Raw genomic sequence first — 8,295 nt, 5'->3', positions numbered from 1 at the left:
CTATCAACATAATTACCTCCTCCACTACCACCGCCACCAACACCAACACCACCGCCACAACCAGCTCCAGCACCACCACCACCACCATCACCACCAACACCAACACCAACACCACCCCCCACCCACTGCCACTCCACCACCATTATCAACATCATCATCACCATCATCATCATCATCATCAACACCCACTGCCACTCCACCACCACCAACGCCGCCGCCGTCCCCCTCCCCTCGTAAATTTGGAATAAATTAAAAATTTTTATTAAAAAGGACGATTTTAAAATGAAATGCAATATTAAGGACGATTTTAAGTCAAAAATTACATCAGAGACGGTTTTGATTCTGACTCTCAACGTTAAGGACCAAAATAGTACTTATTCCTTAATAAAATGTATGACATTAAATGAATTTTCTTTTTATTATTTTGCATGATAAAATTAATCAAAATTGTCCTCGAAAGATAAAATTAATCAAAATCGTCCTCGAAAGATAAAATTAATCAAAATCGTCCTCGAAAGATACACGACTTGGTCACGTTAGTCCTTCCGTCATCTCCGTAGCTGAGTTGGCAAACGGCCACTGACGTGGACCGTTAACTGCCAACGTGGCAGACAACCAAAACGACACCGTTTTGGTAGAAGGCTCTCCTAGCCTTGAAACGTCGTCGTTCTTCTCTTCTTCTTCACAGTTTTTTTTCTTATTCTTCTTTGCATCATCTTCAATTCCCAAACATTGCAATTCATCAATGCAAGGTTCTTCTTCACCTTCCCCCAATTTAGCTCCTTCTCCAACCACAATTTCGTCCACAACCTCCTCCACTTCGCAGCTGCTACCACCAGAGACCTTCACCTCATCGCCGCCTTCTTCACACCCTTTCTCGATGGCACATGCTCTGGGCAGCTCGTTCTCCGGCTCAATCCCAATCACAGCATCAGAGGTTCCCTCGGCTGCGGCTGGCAGTTGATCCTCTTATCCGCACTCCGCACTCCGCACAATGCTTTCGGTGGCAGATTCTTCTTCTTCTCTCTCTTCCTCCCTCTTCCACTCCCCTTCACTTCTCAGCCTCAACACTCATCGGCGCCCTTTCACTTTCACTTCTCCACCTACTCCACGGAATCTTCATTCTGTTTGCTTCTTCAACGCACCTAACAAACCCAATACCAATTGGCCTCTTCTCAGCCGATGGGAGGTACCTTGGGAATGGCAAACCGTTACACTAACCTCTCTCGCTTGTGGATTAGGGTGTGTTTTCAAAACCTTATCGTGGAACTAACCACATCCTAATAATACGATTTTAATTTTAATCCACTAATTTATTCCCAGGCAGTTTTGTTTTGACAGGTTTGGTTGAGGCCACAACTCTTCCATATCTGGGAATTCGACCTGAGGTGCTTAGTATGGATGAGAAAGCAGAGTTACTCTTTTTAGATCAGGGGTATGCTAATACCAAATACCTACCTCTCACTTATTTGCTTTTATAACTTTGGTTTTGAGTTAATTATTTTGGCAGCATCACATCACAACTGCTGCTGTACTCGGAATTATATATGCCATTGCCAGCAATTTCCAGCCACTCCCTCAAGACTTGTTCAAATATGGTATGATCAGTTAACAACCCTTCAATTATATCAAGATTTCTAAGGTTAACATTTGTCACTTCAATTAAGTTCATACTTCATAGTCACTTGTTTCACATCTAAATGTTGTTCTAGAATCCACCTTTTTTCTCTAAAGCTTGTCTTACTGAGGTGTTTAGTTAGCAGTTTACTTACCTTGAAAAGTTACAATGTTATACACCTATGAGTGTTGAGGCTGAGAAGTGAAGTAGGTGGAGAAGTGAAAGTGAAAGGGCGCCAAGTGCGGATAAGAAGAAACTGCCACTGAAAGCATTGTGCGGAGTGCAGAGTGCGGATAAGAGGATCAATATCCATTTTCAGTCAGTACTTTTTACAAATAGATGGTCTGTAACTTCCACTCTTCCTCAGAAATAGCAGGATTTTCTGTTGAAATGTAATGGTGTTTTGATTTGGATTGATTGAATGGGTAGATATTATTGTGTAGTAGTGTTTCAGCTCGGAGTTCAATTTTTTAACTTCACCTTTTGATGGCTAATGCTGCTATTGATACTGAATTTTTAGGAGAAGAACCTTCGGAATCATTGTTTATGAATAGTGCTCTTAAGAGGATCCTATTAAGGACTAGTTTGACTAATTTTTAGAATTTGAGGAATGAAAATGATTTATGATTGGACTTTCAAAGACTATTTTGATTATAAAAAACTTTTTTATATGTCAAGTGATGCCACGTGTCATTGACCTGCCAGGTGGCGTGCCATGTGTCACTGATCTGCCACGTGGCATGACACGTCATCATGCCACGTGGCACTTAACATGACACGTCATCGTCCAACTGACGGAAGGACTAACGTGACCAAGTCGTGTATCTTTCGAAGACGATTTTGATTAATTTTATCTTTCAAGGACCAAAATGGAGATCGAGGTATCTTTCAGGGACGATTTTGACTATTAACTCATATTTCTAATCGCGAAAGCTTGATGAAGGATGACTTCAATATTTAGCAAGTTAGCATGATAATATAATATTGATTATTTCTAATTGCGCCCTTTTTCGTTCTTTCGTTTTTCTTTTTTAAAACTTAAATTGCCCTAAAAAGATTAACTGAAAAGAACTAAGCTTGCAGAGAACTCAGATCTGAAATTTCAATACCAACACCATTCAAAGATAATTGCGGATCAAAAATCAAAGTACCAGGTTCGTGAATCCTTTTTTCTATATTTTCATTACTACGCTTCCAAGCTACAAGTGAATTCTTCATAGTTGGAGCTGAAACACTGATCTATTATGTAACTATGGACTAATAATACATGAAAGAAATAACGGGTTTGGTATTAGATTTTTCTTTTTATATTCCCTTATTCTAATGGAATTCCCCAAATCCCCTTCCAAAGACAAACGATTCGTCAATCGCAAATGGATTTTGAGAATCCTTGCAGCAATTTTGGTCACTCTGCTGTTGTTACTGGGTTTTCATTTGGAGTCAGGTTATGGTAGAAATGGTCACTTCAATGCGGCGTCGTATTACACTGTTGTTGTGGATTGTGGAAGCACTGGTACACGGGTGAACGTGTATGAGTGGAACATTGGGGTTATAAGCAATGGTAGCTTGCCAATTCTGCTGAATTCTTATCCTGATAACAGTTCAACAACAAAGAACTCACTCTGGAAGAGTTCTTGTCAGTATCACTGTATGCAAACTGAACCCGGGTTGGACAAGTTTGTGAATGATTCTTCGGGAGTGAGGAATTCTTTGGAGCCATTGATTGCTTGGGCAGAGAATGTGATCCCACGCGAAATGCATAGGGAAACACCTGTTTTTGTTCTGGCCACTGCTGGTCTGAGGAGGCTTCCCGGAAGTGATGCCGTGCGAGTTTTGGAAGATGTTGAGGTAGTTGTGAAAGGTCATTCATTTATGTGTAGGAAGAGTTGGATAAGGGTTCTGAGTGGGAGGGAAGAAGCTTATTATGGTTGGGTGGCTTTGAATTACAAGATGGGAAGATTTGATGGTTATCAAGGTGATCGTACTTTTGGGATTCTTGATTTGGGTGGCTCATCGTTGCAGATTGTGGTAGAGGTAGACAATGGTGCTGGAGATGATTCTCATGTTATGACATCAAGGATTAGTTCAATTGAGCATAATATTGTGGCGTACTCGTTGCCTGCATTTGGTTTAAATGAAGCGTTTGATAGGACAGTTCTTATGCTCAGAAATAGTCAAATTGCAGAAGGAATTGGAAGTGTCTCTATTATCAGACATCCTTGTTTGATGTCTACTTTTGCACAAAATTATACCTGCAATTCTTGCTCTGCATTTGACGCCACATATCAGAAAAATCATAGCCAACCCAATGAAACGAAACCTCGGTCTTTACGACTTATTGGAGATCCTGATTGGGAGCAATGCAAGGAAATAGCTATTGCTTCTTCAATGAACTCAAGCAATACTAAAGTTCCACATCCAAATGCTGGCAAAGACTGCGAAGCAAGTTCATTTTCTCATATTGGTAAGTTTATATAGTTTGAATTTATACACTCCTAAGTTGTTTCGGGATGATGAAATTTTTCTCATAGCTCTTTAACTCTTTATACATTATATGTTAATTAAAAATTGCGAAATTCATTTTGGCTAAGCAAATTCTATCAGAGTTAATCACCGACATAAGTAAGAAATTTACCATTGGGTTTTTGTCTCAATTTGTCACCCTTTTACCAGAATTATCGACAGAATTATCGACAGAAAAGATCACATTAAAAAGAAGAAAAGAAGCAACAGTGAAATCCAATACTACATACACAAATTTGATACCAAAAAGGTTTACTTCTCAAGTGTTGATAACGTGAAAATGCATTACTTTTCATGATTAGCGTGTAGTCTACCCCCCTATTATCATTGTAGGGATCCCCATTGGCCCACCCACCAGAAGGCAAAAAGAACAAGGAAATCAGGGGGGTGGTTACTTTGGATTTTGTTTCCATGATTTTCACATAAAAATGCAGAAACTTATTATGCTTCATTCTGCACCTTACAGGCATCAGTCTACCTAATTTAACAGCTATTGCACACCCAATCAAGCGCTTTCATGCTTTGTCTGGTTTCTTTTTTGTCTACAACAAGCTTAATTTGAGCCCAAGAGCCAACCTAACAATGGTTTGGGATTCAGGCAAACAGATATGTTCAAATTTATGGGCTGGCTTGAGCAGTATTTCTGATAATTCAAATTACATGGGACAATTTTGTTTCCAGGTGGCTTATATGGCATCTTTGATCGACTATGGAATGTGTCTTGGCGATGTTGAAATGGTGTTTGGTCCAGGTGATGTTTCCTGGACGTTAGGAGCTGCAATGGTTGAAGGTAAATTTCTATGGTTAAATTCAACAAACCGCAAACCAGAGACTATCATCTCAACCTTAAGGAATGTCAAGGTCCTTTCTTCTCCAACTTTGCTCTTTGCTGTACTTGTATTTGTTTTATTGATTGTTAATTGTAGCCAAATCAAGCTACCAATGCCAAGCAGGAGGGCTTCTGCTTCTGGCTTATCGTTGCCAACATATACTCATATAAGACGGCGTTCTTTTTAACTATTAATTCAGTGTTCTTGATCGTTCTGACCTTTGCATAACTTCATTTTAATAAGACATGATACTAAGAGGTTTGAAACTTGGTGCTTATTTAATTGGGTCATCAAAAATTTAAAACCACACACCTAGAGGAAAGTGGCTTTTATACCAAGCTTTTGATGCCAATTGGCAAACGTTAATGAAAGATAGTGGGAAAAACTCTCACGTATTCATTGCTGATTCTTCAATTGATATATTGATATATAAGAATGATATTTGTACACCTAAAGTTATGCTATTCATGTATTTGGCAATATCTGAGATTAAGTCCGTGTAGGCTGTGAATTTGAAACTAAAGTTGGTCATAGACTCGTAGTAGCTATTCTTTAAAAATGACTGAGTGCTTGTGCAATCTTGACGTGTAATATTGCTAGTAATTTAGCCTGCTTGTAAGGGTTATTGTTTGAAAATCAATCAAACATGTGATTCATTCGTTATCTTAATTTTTCATGGGTCTGCTGGTGGATCCCGTGACGCCGGAGCTTTCACTGACTAAGGACAATTTTGTACCGGTATTTTCCACTTTACAGAAGTTAAGTTTTATTAGCTTTAAAGCAACGTTATGTCTAAAACATAGACATAGAATTGTAGAAACTCGCCTAAGCTTTGTGAAAAGTTGATTGTTGTGAAAGACATTTCATTTGGTTATTAAAAAGTAGATAAACTTCTCCTTTTTGCGGTACTTGATTGTTGTAATCCATAGTTTGTGGAGCGCGGATCGCCCCTTACTACTTGATATAGAAATTTGTACTTTTCTTTCCATACCGTTTTCTACCATCCAAATCCTATATGTAGAATTTGACTAATAAAATAATTATTTTTTCACATTCTAAAAGGAAAAACAAATGCACAAACTATAGACCACATGAAGGAGGCAGTTCCAGTTACAAAAGGGAAAAAGAAAAATATTTTTCAAGTGAGTCTGATCTCTTTTGATATTAAGTTATTAACATATAGTCATATACAAATGCTATTACAGCATATTATGATTGACAACATTTGCATCCAAATACTAGATCAACAACAATTCTTTCAATATGCTGCAACATCAACTGATTTACAACCCAAATCAGGGGCATCAATGTCGACCCAAACCTCGTTCCGGGGCTTAACGGTCTTAAAAGGAGCATCATACTGAGCAATGGAGTAAGAACTCCTGGAGGGAGTTGAGTCAGCCCAAGGGGACCTGCTGAGGCAGGTGGCAAGCTTTTGAGCTTCTTTGACAACCCTATCATCCTTGGCAAAACCAGAGAACTCTCTGACCGCAATGCAGTGGCTGGCGAATTTGTGGGGCTTGATGCTGAGTTCTGGCAATGGGAGTGGTGGGGTGGCTTGGAACTTGACAGGCAAGTAAAGACTAACATAATACCCTTGTGATTCGAGGGGTCCAGCTCCGGGGACCATTGTTGTCAGCACCGGAGCAGTCATGGGAATTCGAGAGAAGTTAAGGTTGGCACCTTGTATGAATTGAAACAACCTACAAAGGTTCAAAACAAACAACTGCTGTACTTGAACACCTAAAAGAATACGTGTATGGACACAATCATAATAATAAAATGGTTAAGAATAACAAAACTACTAAATTTTTTACATTGTCCAATGTATTAAGACAAACTTCTTGGTTTTAATCCTTGACAACAGGGGGTTGTTGATTGTGTGGCTCAAACTTTTTCTTGTGCGGTGTGGTAAATAATTCAGGTTGTTGATGGCTATGCCGGAGATGATATCGGATTTTTTTTTTCTGTTCTTGTCTTTCTTTGCTCCACCTGAGTGTTGAGTTCTTTTGTTCAAAACAAAAAAGCACTGGCCTTGAATCTTGATGACCCAAACTAAATAAATTTCAACAATCTTCAGCCTTGACGCTATAATTTTTGCAGCAATGGTTCCTAAATTCTACTAGCCCATTCTAGGATATTGAATTGAATCTTGGTGTGGATAGAAAGTAATAAATAGGTAGCATACCTATGGAAACCGTTCCAGGTGGCTTTCTGGAAGGAAAGTTGAAGAAGAGCAGGCGCGGACATCCAAACAGAGTGTTGATAGAGCCTGATCTCGAATTCCGACTCCTTGTGGATTAGTGTGTACTGCGGTGATTCGATCGCACTACAAAATGCCACCAAAAGCAGCAAGTTGACCACAAACACCGCCGCTGTCTTCTTCATCGCCATCATCTCCATTCCCCCTCGGCCTTCGCTCAACCTATCTTATGTGTCACGTTGCCAATACTGTTTCTTTTTTAATTTATTTTATTATTATTTTAGCCGTGTTTGCTCGTTTCGCTCTTTGTTTTTGCTGTTTAGACGAAAGGCAGTTTAATTATAGAATTGGAGCAGGTTTGGAGAAGGCAAAAATAGTTCGAATATACCAACGACTTATACCGTGACAAACTTTTGTTAGGTACTTAAATGATTTTTTTCCTGATAAATAAAAGTAGAATTAATCTCTATATACAAATCATTTAACTAAACAAGTCTAATAAGTCATATACACTCCCGCTCTCCTACTGTACGTTCTTCTTCTTCTCTTTCTTCTTCTTTGTCATTCTTTTGTCTTCTTCTTCTTCTCTTTCTTTTTTGTTATTTTTTCTTTAGTTATCGTCGTCACAAACACCATTTCCTCCTCTTTTTTTTTTTTCTCATTGGACTTTCTTCTCCTCCTTCCTTTTCCTCCTTCTCTTTCATCATCTTCATCATCGATATTCATCATGATCATCATCGTCATCGTGGTCTTCTTTTTATACGTATCGTCGTTATTGGTATCGTTATTTTTTATCATATTGATGACGTTGTCTGATCCAAAAACTTTGCCATAGAATTTTCTAAATTTTTCTTTGTTTTACTCTCTTAACAAGAATAAAAACAAAAAAAAAAAATCAAAGAAGAAGAAACACATAATGCTACAAAATTATTTGAAAGAAAATGAACATATATTCATTCAACTAAAGAAAGAAAGAAATAAGAAAAAAGAAAAAGAAAAAGATGCAGCATTAAAAAAAATATTTCTGTGTATTTATAACAAATTTCTATGTAAAACTAAGACATTTTGTGTATTGTTAAGAAATTTTGATGTATTTGTACTGATAAGTTCTGCATAATTCA

General features: G+C 38.2%; 2 protein-coding genes across 3 annotated transcripts; one reads left to right on the top strand and one right to left on the bottom strand.

The window, feature by feature from the left end:
- On the top strand, positions 2,616-6,789 carry LOC107631896 (probable apyrase 7). 2 transcript variants are annotated; one of them, XM_021122585.1, is made up of 4 exons: positions 2,616-4,082; positions 4,823-5,709; positions 6,034-6,113; positions 6,214-6,789. In XM_021122585.1, the coding sequence occupies exons 1-2, from the start codon at positions 2,942-2,944 to the stop codon at positions 4,873-4,875; spliced, it is 1,194 nt and encodes a 397-aa protein (XP_020978244.1). In that variant the 5' UTR covers positions 2,616-2,941; the 3' UTR covers positions 4,876-5,709; positions 6,034-6,113; positions 6,214-6,789. The 2 variants fall into 2 exon arrangements, with proteins under 2 accessions (XP_020978244.1, XP_020978240.1); XM_021122581.1 differs by having other exon boundaries at positions 2,623-4,082; positions 4,608-5,709.
- On the bottom strand, positions 5,640-7,390 carry LOC107631910 (heme-binding protein 2). The gene is made up of 3 exons (XM_016335509.2): positions 7,160-7,390; positions 6,213-6,674; positions 5,640-6,115 (listed from the first exon to the last, which is right to left on the bottom strand). The coding sequence occupies exons 1-2, from the start codon at positions 7,372-7,374 to the stop codon at positions 6,230-6,232; spliced, it is 660 nt and encodes a 219-aa protein (XP_016190995.1). The 5' UTR covers positions 7,375-7,390; the 3' UTR covers positions 5,640-6,115; positions 6,213-6,229.

This window comes from Arachis ipaensis, chromosome B01 (assembly GCF_000816755.2).
Source record: "Arachis ipaensis cultivar K30076 chromosome B01, Araip1.1, whole genome shotgun sequence".
NCBI lineage: Eukaryota > Viridiplantae > Streptophyta > Magnoliopsida > Fabales > Fabaceae > Arachis > Arachis ipaensis.
This window is presented reverse-complemented; position numbering and strand designations above follow the sequence as displayed.

What these genes read in the sequence shown, in the direction of transcription:
- LOC107631896 (XM_021122581.1), top strand. Translation starts at nt 2,942, where the DNA reads ATGGAATTCCCCAAATCCCCTTCCAAAGACAAACGATTCGTCAATCGC. An exon ending in AAGTTCATTTTCTCATATTG is followed by an intron (nt 4,083 to 4,607) that starts GTAAGTTTATAT and finishes TGCACCTTACAG; the next exon opens with GCATCAGTCTACCTAATTTA.
- LOC107631910 (XM_016335509.2), bottom strand. Translation starts at nt 7,374, where the DNA reads ATGGAGATGATGGCGATGAAGAAGACAGCGGCGGTGTTTGTGGTCAAC. An exon ending in ACCTGGAACGGTTTCCATAG is followed by an intron (nt 6,675 to 7,159) that starts GTATGCTACCTA and finishes GAACCTTTGTAG; the next exon opens with GTTGTTTCAATTCATACAAG.